This window comes from Miniopterus schreibersii (genome assembly GCF_964146895.1).
Source record: "Miniopterus schreibersii genome assembly, chromosome: 6".
Lineage (NCBI taxonomy): Eukaryota > Metazoa > Chordata > Mammalia > Chiroptera > Miniopteridae > Miniopterus > Miniopterus schreibersii.
Window position 1 is genome coordinate 13,889,289 of NC_138107.1, and position 12,957 is coordinate 13,902,245.

General features: G+C 51.9%; 1 protein-coding gene across 3 annotated transcripts in view; it reads left to right on the plus strand.

Moving 5' to 3' along the window:
• ABCC10 (ATP binding cassette subfamily C member 10) overlaps window positions 1-12,957 on the plus strand; it is a 19,863-nt gene continuing 6,906 nt past the window's right edge. For all 3 annotated transcript variants that reach the window (XR_013999036.1, XM_081140546.1, XM_081140547.1), the window contains exons 1-12: window positions 1-110; window positions 372-543; window positions 3,241-4,459; window positions 5,799-6,026; window positions 6,646-6,802; window positions 7,078-7,187; window positions 8,704-8,783; window positions 9,419-9,590; window positions 10,735-10,833; window positions 11,253-11,442; window positions 12,168-12,245; window positions 12,391-12,585. Coding sequence is in view for 2 of the 3 variants with exons in the window: in XM_081140546.1 (XP_080996672.1) it covers window positions 383-543; window positions 3,241-4,459; window positions 5,799-6,026; window positions 6,646-6,802; window positions 7,078-7,187; window positions 8,704-8,783; window positions 9,419-9,590; window positions 10,735-10,833; window positions 11,253-11,442; window positions 12,168-12,245; window positions 12,391-12,585 (2,689 nt within the window). In the remaining variant the exon portion in view is untranslated. The remainder of the gene's footprint in view (window positions 111-371; window positions 544-3,240; window positions 4,460-5,798; window positions 6,027-6,645; window positions 6,803-7,077; window positions 7,188-8,703; window positions 8,784-9,418; window positions 9,591-10,734; window positions 10,834-11,252; window positions 11,443-12,167; window positions 12,246-12,390; window positions 12,586-12,957) is intronic.

Genomic DNA, 12,957 nt, shown 5'->3' on the forward strand with positions numbered 1-12,957 from the left:
GAAAAGCAATTCTTCAGGTTCCAGGTTCCGGCGCTCAGAGGACCGCGAGTGACAAGTCCGGACGTCCGCCAGCTCTACGCAGGCAAACCACCTCCCCTTGTACCCTCGAGGTAACGCGAGAACGGACGGGGTCTGGCTTCAGGGAGGACGCAGGGGAGGTTCGGGGTCGAGGGCGGGGTTGGAGGACAGAAGACCGCTGGGACCAGCTGTCGGCGCCCGTTGACCCCACCCACGCTTCCTGCTCAGCGTCCCAGCGCCCCCGCTTCCTCCGCTCCCGGGCGCCGGCGCCCTGCCCGGCCCTCGCCCTTCGGGCGCGGATTCCCGCCTCTGGGAGGAACCTTCCCTCTCTCCACCCTTGGCTTTCCCCGCAGGCCGAGCCTCCATGGAGCGGCTCCTGGCTCAGCTGTGTGGCACCAGCGTGCTGCAGCCACTTCCGGTGTGGGAGGGGGACGCCGCGGGCCACTGCTTCACCCAGCTGGTACTCGGCGCCCTGCCCCACGCGCTCCTCGCGGTGCTCAGTGCCTGCTATTGGGGAACCCCTAGGTGCGTAGAGACGGGGTGCACATACATCTTCCCGTGTGTGCCTGCAGACCTCTCCCCAAACCCACATCTGCTCGGCGGCATAACCAGAATAGTGGGGTCCCTGGAGTAGGGCAAAAGTGGAATAACATTTGGGCATTACCGCTTGGCAGCAGTGTGGCTGTTTTGGAGCAAGTTACCTATCTTCGCCGAGCTTCATAGCATTGTTGGGAGGTTTAAATCAAATAATGCGTTTGAGCATGTAGCGCCAGTGCGTGGCACTTATTTATTTATTTTTAAATGTGTTTACTGATTTTCAGAGGAAGGGAGAGGTAGAGAGAGAGAAACATCAATGAGAAACATCAATCGGCTGCCTCCTGCGCGCCCCCTACTGGGGATGGAGTGCATAACTCCCGCATGTTCCCTGACTGAAATGCAACCAGTGACCTCTTGGTGCATGGGAAGTTGCTCAACCGATTGAGCCACACCACATTTTTAAAGGCCTGATGTGTGGTAGAAATCATCACTTCGGTAGATTTTCAGATGTTCAAACACAACTGTCATGAATTAGAGGTACAGTTGAGTGGACAATGTTTTTAGCCAAAAAGGATAACTTGTGTTGAAGTTGTAGGACCAGTTTCTCACCACTTCCATCTCTGAAACCTGGGCTAAGAAAAGCACGTGTGCGCAGCTGGAGAGGAAGCAGTAGGCAGAAGAAAAGAGCACAATCAAAACCTTAACCCTACCTGGACGTGGGGCTATAAGATACAGGCGCTAAACTCACTTTGGTTTTGTACTTAGTTCCTGTATGGCTGGACATGGCAAAATTAGTCTCATTCTGGGGACTGGCAAGGCAGGAGGGAAATGTAGTCCCTGCTTTTGGGAGTCCTGAGCCTGATGGATGGAATGTGTCCCTATCCAAGATAAATTAGGGGTCTGATGAATCCTTCCTTGGCTAGGAGAAGCTTTGGGCTGGGAGGAATCCTGTTTTGTCTCATACAAAATGAGATAAAAGAAAAGAGACGGTTAGTCAGCGCAGACACCCACAGCCTGCTCAGAGGAGTATCTATTAAAAGGTGATACAGTCCTTTGGGAACTCACAGGCTAACAAAAAGGCAAGAAAGAATATCAAGTAATCAATAGAAATTGTGGTTATCTCGCTTCACTCTTCATTCTTCTGTACATTGTTGGAAAGGGTTAGAGAGAGCCAAAATCTCAGACAGAAAAAGACCTTAGAGGGCTTTGGGTCCAGAGTCTTCACTGCTCACTGTACTGTTGAGCAAAATGAGATGCATATAGGGAAAGAGACTTTCCCAAGGTCGTGAGATTGATTCATGGCCAACTTGGAGCCAGTGTACCAGCCTCCAAAGGCCTAGTGTTCTTTCCTCTAACTCCATGTCTTAAGAAACAGAATTATTAAAGGTTGACTTATATTCCAATATAAACCCCTCCATATAATTGATGAGCTGGACTTTTTAAAGGAAACCTGAAGCATTTTAATCTACAGTTGAACTTTTCAGTAACCCACCGCTGCCAACAAAGGAAATAACAGTTTCAGCCCTCTCCCTCTTTTTCTTTCTTAATCCTCACCTGAGGATATGTCTTCATTGATTTTTAAGAGAGAGAGAGGAGGGAGGGAGAGAGAAGCATCAATGTGAGAGAGATGCCTCCCATACATGCCCTGACTGGAGATTGAACCTGCAACCTAGGTATGTGCCCTGACTGGGAATCAAACCCGCCACCTTTTGGTGTATGGACAACACTCCAACCACCCGGCCAGGGCTCAGCCCTCTTTTCATATGAGCTTTCAAGACATTCTAACATTCACTGTTGCAGGTGTGTTTTCCTATACTTGATTTCTAATGCAGACAGATCACCCTTTTGTTTATTAAAAACATGTTTCACATGCCAAGAAGATATAGACAAAACTGTAAAGAGGTTTGTTTTTCAGCCAAAGGAGTCACAGGAATGATCCATACCACCTTCTACAACCATTGGAAAGACTGAGAGTAGAATATTCTGAGGCTCCATAAAATTTGGGCTATAAGAGTATAAAAGGTATATGTCTGTCAAACTTTTATTCATCTAACAGTGCTTCAAGTGAATTTAAGGGTTATTTTAGGTAGATATTTCTGTGAAAGTAAGTACTCATCCTATAGTGGTTATCAGTATGAAAACGTAGAATTTTTTTCTAATTAGAGCCTTCATATTTTGTACAACCTTAATTCAAAACTTAATTTCTGCCCTGGCCGGTTTTGCTTAGTGGTTAGACCCTGGACCAGAGGGTCATGGGTTTAATTCCCAGTCAAGGGCACATACCTTGGTTGCAGGCTTGATCCCAGTTGGGTGCATGCAGGAGGCAACCATTGATGTGTCTCTCTCACATCAGTGTTTCTCTCTCCCTCCCTCCTCTCTCTCAAAAAAAAATTAAAAAATGGAAAAAAATATCCTCAGGTGAGGATTAAAAAAAAGACCTGTTAATTTCTGTTGTGAAAGAATGATCAGAAATGGTGTGGGTAGATTAGAAAATGGGTTAGGTTATTCCAGGAAGGCTTCCTGGGAGAAGAGGCATTAGGTTCCAGGATAAAGCCGAGTAGGAATAAGGTATATAGGGCAGGAAAGGGAGTTGAGTCCCTCTAGGGAAGTGAGTTATTGGAGGTACATCTGGGCCCTGAGTCAGCCATGATGTGCCTCCTTTTCTGTTTTCCCCCTTGTCTCCAGGAGTCCAGATTACAACCTACCCTGCAGTCCCGGCTGGTGCCTCCGACTCACAGCCTCCTTCCTGCTCTCCATCTTTCCACTGTTAGACCTCCTTCCAGTTGCTTTGCCACCAGGGGCAGGGCCAGGGCCTATAGGGCTAGAGGTGCTGGCAGGGGGTGTGGCAGCTGTGGCCTGGATCAGCCACAGCCTGGCTTTGTGGGTGTTGGCTCATTCCCCTCATGGCCACTCCCGAGGACCCTTGGCTTTGGCTCTGGCTGCCTTCCTGCCAGCCCCAGCCCTAGTGCTGACCCTGCTATGGCACTGCCAGCGAGGTACACTTCTGCCCCCACTTCTCCCAGGGCTTATCACCCGCCTATGCCTTCTCATCCTACAGCTGGCTGCACTCTTGGCCTATGGACTAGGCTGGGCAGCCCCCGGGGGGCCACGGGGACCCTGGGCCCAGGAGCCCCTCCTGCCTGAGGAACAGGAACCTGAGATAGCTGAAGATGGGGAGAGTTGGCTGTCACGTTTTTCCTATGCCTGGCTGACACCCTTGCTGGCCCGTGGGGCCCGTGGAGAGCTCCAGCAGCCCCAGGACACTTGCCGCCTTCCCCACAGGCTGCACCCAGCCTATTTGGCCCGTCTCTTCCAGGCACACTGGCAGGAGGGGGCCCAGCTGTGGAGGGCCCTGTATGGGGCCTTTGGGCGGTGCTACTTGGCACTTGGACTGTTGAAGCTGGTGGGGACCATGCTGGGATTCTCAGGGCCCCTGCTGCTGTCCCTACTGGTGGGCTTCCTGGAGGAGGGGCAGGAGCCACTAAGCAATGGCCTGCTGTATGCCTTGGGACTAGCCGGTGGGGCTGTGCTGGGCGCTGTGCTGCAGAATCAGTATGGGTATGAGTTACGGAAGTTGACACTTCAGGCACGGGGGGCGGTGCTGAACATCCTGTACCGAAAAACTTCACAGCTGGGTCCCAAACGCCCTCCTGCTGGGGAGGCCCTGAACCTACTAGGCACTGACTCTGAGCGGTTGCTTAACTTTGCTGGGAGCTTCCATGAGGCCTGGGGCCTGCCCCTGCAGCTGGCCATCACCCTCTACTTGCTGCACCAGCAGGTGGGTGTGGCCTTTGTGGGTGGTCTGATCTTGGCAGTGCTGCTGGTACCTGTCAACAAAGTGATTGCCACTCGCATCATGGCCAGCAACCAGGAGATGCTACAGCACAAGGACACACGGGTTAAGGTGAGGGTCTGCTTGAGGTCCCTCAGCAATTGGAGACCCCCATCCAGCACCCTGGTCCTCAGATCTTCCCATGCGCAGTTCCTGGGGGAGGGAGCGTGATCCAGAACTTGAGAGCTCAGACTGGAGAAAGGCATGGGTTCACATCCCAACTTTACCACATACTAGTTTAATCACCTCAGACAAGTCACTTAACCTCTTTGGGCCTCCATTTCCTCATCTGCAAAATGAGGATAATAGTTTCCCTCATAGGGTCGTTGTGAGGATCCTATGAGTTAATGCTTGGTATGATGCCAGTCACAAAATAAGCCCTAAATAAATGTGGCTTATTAGTAATATTATTAGTTCATGTAGCCCTATGCAACAACCCTAGGAGGTAGGAAGTAACCTGTCTGGGACCAAATGAGTTTTTAGTGATAGAGCCAGGACCCAAGTCTCCTACCTCCTCATCTGGGGCACAGACCATCCCATAGCTGCATGTGGAGAAGCCTAGAGGAACCCCAACTGCCTCTTAGAGGTTGGCTGTGTGGAAGGGAGTAGGTCACTTTCCTACCTGCTCCAGCTCTAGGTGTTGAGCATCTGGCCGAGTCAGTCTGGGTTCTGCAGTGATTGTGGGTACCTTTACAGAGGGGATGGCAGGCCTGGGGGTCCATACAGCATAGTTGTCAACATCTTACTGGATTAACTCAGAGTGCTAATGGAAGGGGCTGTCCCTGATAGCTAGTTATAGTATGAGACCTTTTTCCATATCCCTGAAGACTAGGTCTCCAGGGTCATTTGGGGAGGCTCCCAGTGCCTCTCTGGCTTGCAGGCTGGTGATGCACAAATGTTTCGCTCCAAAGAGTTCCTTTGGCCCTTGCCCATGTTGCCTGGGCCCCTCTGCATGTCTGACCCTGGGCTCTGGTGTGGCCTCCTACAGCTGTACTCTCCTATGGGAATAATTCCCATACCACCCAAGCCATGGGCTGAACTAGTGACCAGCCCCCAAGTCCTTACCTTCTGGCTTTGGGAATAGTCCTTACTCCCTCATCTAATGGAAGAGTGATTTTACCAGCATGGTAACCCTCTGCTCTTTCCACCACTTCATCTCTTAGGAATGTAGGGAGCATCCAGCTCTGACCAGTCCCCAGCTGGGGCGTATGGAGAAGTAAAAGCCTGGGGAGGGGAAGCAACCCAGGGCTGAAGAGGGTTTGAGGGCAGGACTTAAAGAGCTGAGCTGAGGAGGTAGAGCATTAGAGCTCAGAGTTCGCAGCATCCTCTACCAGGAGCTGAGGAAGACTAGGCAGAGAAGACACATGAGCAGTGTTTCCACTTCACACTGCTTTCTTTTCCCTGTCCTTAGCTCATGACAGAGCTGCTGAGTGGCATTCGGGTCATCAAGTTCTTCGGGTGGGAGCAGGTGCTGGGGGTCCGAGTAGAGGCCTTCCGGGCTCAAGAGCTGGGGCGACTCCGGGTCATCAAATACCTGGACGCAGCCTGTGTGTACCTGTGGGCTGCCCTGCCTGTTGTCATCTCCATCGTCATATTCATCACCTATGTCCTCATGGGGCATCAGCTCACTGCCACCAAGGTAAGGATGGGGACTGGGTGGAGCAGGGCTTAAGGGGGAAGCATGGGAGGGAAGCAGCAGCATGAAGACTGCAGTGGAGTGGGGAGGTGGCTCAGGCAGGTGATCCTGGCTGGGAAGGAGGGAGGAGGATCCCTGGCCGCCTTTTCCTTCCCAACCAAGGGGAAATTCTCTGAAGGGACCTTTTTCTGGGGCCTCAGATATGTAACCTTTCCCTCTGTGAGGAATTCCTTTTTTTCCTCTCCTCTTCCTTCCCAACTTCCGGTCAGGCCCAAGCTCTGTGTTAGGTCCCCTTATTCTCATTCTGATGGCCTTGGAGGAAAAAAATCCACAATCCAGTGCTGCTTCTGCCCAGGGCCAGAGGGTTACTACTTAGAAATTCTGAGAAGGCCTGAGAATGGGCTAGGCCTGTGTGCTTAAGGTACAACCTGGATCCCCTGGAGGAATATCTAGAATTCCTAAGACTCTTGGAGGGGCCACCTTTTCCACCTCTGATCCAAAGGTTGTCCAACCAACCCCTCAGTTCTGCTGCTGCCCTGTTCTTCCATCTACAGACCTGCCCACAGGGCCACTCATACAGCAGGCCTTCAGATGCTTCACTCCCCCCCCCCCCCAACCTTAGGTATTCACGGCCCTGGCACTGGTACGCATGCTCATTCTTCCTCTCAACAACTTCCCTTGGGTGATCAATGGCCTCCTGGAGGCCAAAGTGTCTTTGGACCGGATCCAGCGTTTCCTCGACTTTCCCAACTACAACCCCAAGGCCTACTACAGTCAAGGTAATGGAAGCTAGAGGGTAGAACCTGGCACAAGATGAGGAGGGAACTGTAGCCCCTGGGGCCTGTACATAAACGCTACCAAGAGAAGCCAGAGGCAACAGAATCCAGGTAGAGCAGGGTCCTGGGGGAGAATCCTCAGACTAAGACTGAGGCTGAATTAGCCTTGTGCAGGTAGATATGGAACAGGCAAACTAATGGCATGCCCCTATTTACCCTTCCCAAGCAGGTAGGTGGTGGGTTGGAAGGCCAAGCTCAGTGACTTCTTCCCTGTTCAGATCCCCCCACAGAGCCATCTGCGGTATTGGAGCTGCATGAAGCCCTGTTCTCTTGGGACCCAGTTGGAACCAGCCAGGAGACCTTCATCAGTCACCTTGAAGTGAAGAAGGTTCGTTAGCGAGACAACCAAGGAGAGTCCCCAGAACAATAAGGAGGATGGGAACTCAGTGACACATGAGGATGGGGCCAATCATAGCTAGATGGCCCTGTAGCTCTAATTACTGAGGGAAGGACTAGAGAGATTTGGGTGAACAGGCTCTAATCTAGGAAGAGATGCCACCTCTTTGAATGCCATTCCTTCACATACAGCTTTTACAGAGTAGTCACATCTCTCCATGATCTTCACACAGCTCACACCCACCCAGTCAAGACCAGGGGTGTGTTTGTTTCCTGGATCCTCCATGTCCCCTAGGAGACTGTCCAGTTCGTAACAGAGACCCCAGCCCTTATCCAGCATCCCCTGCAGGCTGAGGACTGGGGAGGAGGCCCAGCAGCCCCTTCTGAAAAGGATTTTACAAATGGGATAGATAATCCTCTCTTCAGCCTATTGAAAGGAATCACACCCTGTGATTCACACCACGGCACAGTCTCAAAGAAGCACTTGAAAGAACATTCCTAGCAGAACAGTGACTCCTGTTCACCCCAGTCCCAAGTTTTCACTCTCCCCTGACCCCCGTCCAACCCTTTGCCCGACATCTCAACCCAGCGTCCTCCAGTGGTGCCTGAACTGTCTCCACCACAGTTGGCTCACACTTCTGGCTTGTACTGTATGTTTTGTTTTTCCTCTTAGTTCAGGCAAGATAAGGCTGGAATTTTTCAAAGGAATTTTACTAATGCGTCAGTTGGGGCTTTTTTTGGATATAAGTCATAGAAACCCACTGGAGCTGGTGTAAGCAAACGAGAATGTGTGATAAAGATATAGATGAGTTGTTGAATCCCAAAGCAAGCCTGCAGCCCAGTCTCAGTAGCCGCTGAGAACCAGGCCTCAACTTGCAGAGAGCTCTTTCCTTCGTTTGCTTTTCTCTGCATTTGCCTCATTTTTCTAGCTCTGGAGACCCACTGCATTGAGCAGAAGGTGTGACTTCAGAGAACCCTCCTACTTGCCAGCTGTAATCAGAAAGCGGGAGCATTCCCAGGGAGGGGTCTCAGATTGGTCTGGTGCCCACGTGTGGATGGGTCAGCCCTGGCTGGCTGGAAGGGGGCATCACAGACAGAGCTTCTGGGAACTCTGCCTGTTTCTAGAGGACTTTTTTTTTTTCTTTTTGTACAGGGAGATAGCTCTATGAATGTATGTTACAACTAAGAAATGAAGAGAACACAAAAAATTTTAAACTGCAAGTGACAGAAATGGGCAGTTCTGAAAACACTGCTTTTTGCTCTGAGATATCAGAAGTTTAACCACCAGTGGACTTAGCCAGCCCAGCATCCAGGCCCCAAAGCCTGAAGTCCTTTCCTCCACTCCTCATTCTGGGATGCCTGCCTCACAGCTTTCCTGGGAAGTTTTCCTCGTGGCAAATTCTTTCCCTATAGACGACCTGGGGCCTTGAGAGAAGCCTCCGTGGGATGATTGCAGCCCAGGGCTTCAGGAGGAAGACCTGACATTCCCTTGTGTGGATTTTTTGCAGGGTGTCCTGGTGGGCATCGTGGGGAAGGTAGGCTGTGGCAAGAGCTCGCTGCTGGCCGCTATCGCTGGGGAGCTTCACAGGTAAGCAACCTCTAGTGTCCCCATCCTCAGCTCTGCCCTCCAGCAAACACCTAGCCCCTGCTATGTGGTGGACACCTTTTTTAGGGGCCAGAGATGCCAAGATGAAGAAGACATGGTTCCTTTCTTGGGAGAGTTTTCAGTCTGGAAAGGGGGAGACAGTCAAGAAAGTGAGTTTTCATAATTATCATACCAGAGTGTTGTAAGTGCTGTAATAGTGAGTGAAGAAATAAATAGAAACATCCAGAATTGGCTACTTTTTTGAGAAAATGTGGTTGCGCAGGGAAGGGATCCAGAGAAGAACCAAGGAGTGAAGGAAAGCTGCCTTCTTTTACGGTGAGAATGCATAGGTCCAGGGTAGTGGTCACACTCTCTTCTGAGCTTCTGAGAACATCTAGATACAATAGCTGCTTGACTTCTGTCAAAGAGCAATTCCTCCCCTTCCCTGTCCAGAATGATCCTACAGCCTCATTTAGGCCCTCTCCACCTCCATGGCTGCCAATCCAGAGAGCCATGTGACATGAAAGGGGACCCTGTACAGAAGACAGCAGTCTGGAAAGGCCTCTTGGAGGCAGGGGCTGGGCATGGAGAGATTCAGTCTGGAGCCAGCTCCCATGGTGCTGTCCGGCTCCCTGCAGGCTGCGTGGACGGGTGGCAGTGTGGGAGCTGTCCAAAGGCTTTGGCCTGGCCACCCAGGAACCCTGGATCCAGTTTGCCACCATCCGAGACAACATTCTCTTTGGGAAGACATTTGATGCCCAGCTGTACAAGGAAGTGCTGGAGGCCTGCGCCCTCAATGATGACCTCAGTGTGAGTGACTGGCCCTGAAACCTCTTCGCCACCCGCTTCCTCATGTCTTTGACACCTCAAGTCAGTGACTTGCTACTCTGGGAAGGGGTTGCTTCCACTCAGACATCACTTACCTAGGACTGGCCGTCAGGCTTTGCTCCTCCCAGAGTGTCCAACTGCTCAGTTTCCTGTCCTACATAGGACCCGGGGGGGGGGGAGGTGGTGACAGTGTTCACGTAGCAGGTGGGGGAACCCTGAGTCTTCTGGGGCTAGGGAAGGGCTCCCTATGAGGCTTAGCTCTACATAGGTCTGGCTAGTGGTTCTTATTCAAGAAGCCCTTCCTTACCTCCCAGTGGGAAGACTTGGGAGAGTCAAGGTTACTCTAAGGAAGCCTGGAGAACCCTTTAGAACCCCCACATCCAGAGTACTAAATTTATGGGGGATGAGATTCCACATTTCTCCAATGACTTCCCCACCCAACCCTCATGTTCCTGAAGGACTGTCATCACCACTACCCTGTCCAGGTAAATGTGGCCCTTCACTGGAAAGGAGGACCTTCGACTTTGACCATGGGGCATCCTGTGTCCATTTATCATTTGTTTCTATATCAAGCATCTCTCAAATGCCTACCAGGAACTGTTCTAGGCACTAAGAAAAGAGATGAATAGCAAAGCTTTTTTCCCCAGGGGATTTACCATCTGGTGGACCACAGGCATTTCCTCTGGTATAGGGACCCCTTAGGTAAAGATGTCACTCGTGAGGCCACAGGAAGGCTCAAGGTACACTCCTTGAAAAACCCATGAAAGGTAGGGTAGTGTGATGGAGTGGTTAAGAATCTGTATTCATGTCTTGCCCCTTACTAGCTGTGGAACAACCTTGGGCAAGGTCTGTCTGAGCCTTCTCATCTTTGAGAAGGAAATAATACCATCTTCATAAAGTTGTCATGGGGCTTGGATGAGATGATGCCTGTAAAGTGCTAAGCACATAGTAAATGTTCAGTAAATGTCGGTTATTGGAATTATGGCTTATCCCCTCTGGCTTGCTCCCCCAGATTCAAGACCAGTCTTTTCAAGCTCTCTGATTCACTTCCCTGCAAAGGGATAGGAAATGGGGTAGAAAGTATTGGGGAGCTCGCTGACCAACACTGAGGGGCCTATCCCATCAGATCCTTCCTGCTGGAGACCAGACAGAGGTGGGGGAGAAGGGTGTGACCCTCAGCGGGGGACAGCGGGCCCGGATTGCCCTTGCTCGTGCTGTCTACCAGGTAAGTTAAAGGTGGGGGAGTCCAGAGCCTTGGGACCTTAGTTGGAGGGTGTGGGATATTGTCATCAGCGTCTGATTTTTTCCCCTCTCCCCTCCGTGCTCCTGAGTTGGTGGTCCCTTGGCTGTCCCATTCTCCTTTTGCAGATTCAAGGCAGAACTAAAGGCCCTTTAAAAACTGTTTTGTGGCTTGAGGCACTGAGACCTAGCAAGGCTGAGCACTGGCCCTGGTGCACTGGCCTTATTTGACTGGAGGGAAGTCCACCTCACGTCTCACCTCCTTCTCTACTGCTGTAGGGGTAGCACCCAGAGTTCCTCTGAACTGTCTTCTCTGACTCCCTCAAGATCACATCCTAGGAGAGGCCTGGGTTCTGACCAGAGGACCTGGAGCTTGGTGTCTATGGTACTCCCACCACTCTCTAGGAAAAGGAGCTCTATCTCCTCGATGACCCTCTGGCTGCTGTGGATGCAGACGTGGCCAACCACCTGCTGCATAGGTGCATCCTGGGAACGCTGAGCCACACCACGCGGCTGCTCTGCACCCACCGCACTGAGTACCTGGAGAAGGCTGACTTGGTGCTGCTGCTGGAGGCTGGGCGCCTGGTCCAGGCTGGTAATGTGGGCTGCCAGGGCAGGAGCCCAGCAAGTGAGGGAGCCATCTACCTGGGTGTAACTGGGGAAGAGGGACAGATGGATTGTCAAGGGCAGACTGTACCACTTCTCCATGTATGGCCTGGGCCCAGTCATCTTTCTGTGTAAGGGATGAGAGCCCCCATCCTGCCATCACAGAACCAATGTAAGTAAACAGAGCAGGAAGGAAAGGAACATGCTGGTGAAATGCCAGTGGATTTGGGACTTGGGCTTTGTGACCGGATGCATTGGGAATTTAGAGTCCCTGCATCTCTGAGAACAGTTTGATGTCCATGGAGAAGAGAAAGCAGTTTTACAACAGTCTTTTTGTTTAAAAGGAGATCCTGAAGGATTATTATCTAGAGGGACATGATCATCTGCAAGCTCACTGGGAGAGAAACAGGAGAAAATTAGGCTCCCCCAGAGTGTTAGGAATCTTGCGAGGTGTAAGGAAGAAAGCTCAGCAGTACTGAGAGCCGATGCTGGATGGAGTGCTCACAGGTGCTGTGTCTGTGTTGATTGGACTCCAGACACAGAAGGATGGACTTGGTGGACCTGCCCAGCGTCTGGGGGTCCAGGACAGAGCCCTGCCAGGGCGGGGCCAGAGAGAAGGGGGGAGGAAGATGGTGGATTGGCACACATATTTAGGAAAAAAGCCTAGTATATTCCCGGAACAGCCCTCTCCTCATCTCCCCTGCTGCCTTCCAGGGCCTCCCTCTGAGATCCTGCCATTGGTACAAGCTGTGCCCAAAGTCTGGCCTGAGGATGGAGGAGAGTCTGACTCAGGTACGGCCCAAGCATGAGAGGGAGTGGCTCGCTCTGCACCATGACAATAGATGATTTCTGTAGAGCTTGCCTGCCTCTCTGAAACACTGAGGTTTTCAACAGTCACCCTGCAAGTTTAATCCCCCCCGACCTCCTTGATCCTCAGCTCCAGCCCAGTCAGTGTGGAACCCAGAGAAAACAGAGGAGGGGCCCGAGGTGGAGGAGAGCACATCTGGCCGCCTGCTGCAGGAAGAAAGCAAGAAGGAGGGCGCTGTGGCCTTCCATGTGTACCGAGCGTACTGGAGGGCCATAGGCCTGGGCCTGGCCCTGGCCATCCTTTCCTCACTGCTCCTCATGCAAGGTAGGAGTAAACCCCGGAGCCCCTTACCCCACCCATAGCCCTGTCTTCTAGGTCCCCATCACACCCTTTCCCTTGTGCTAATCCTTACAAAGTCCAGAGACTCACCAGGCGTGAACAACAGCTGGGACAGTGGGCCTGCCCCCAATTCCGAGAGAGCCCCAGAGGCCAGACAGATGCGCTCTATAGCCATCTTCTGATCTGCCCCATTCTGCATATTTGAGATCAAGCTCTCCCCAGACCTGTGGAGTGATAGACCCAGAAAAGGAGCTCATAGCAGGGAGGACATGGACTAGTGGCAAGGTGGGGAGGGCCAACAGCGTGAAGGATAGAAACTAGAGTCAGGGGCAGAGGATTAGAATAACGGAGGGTGGG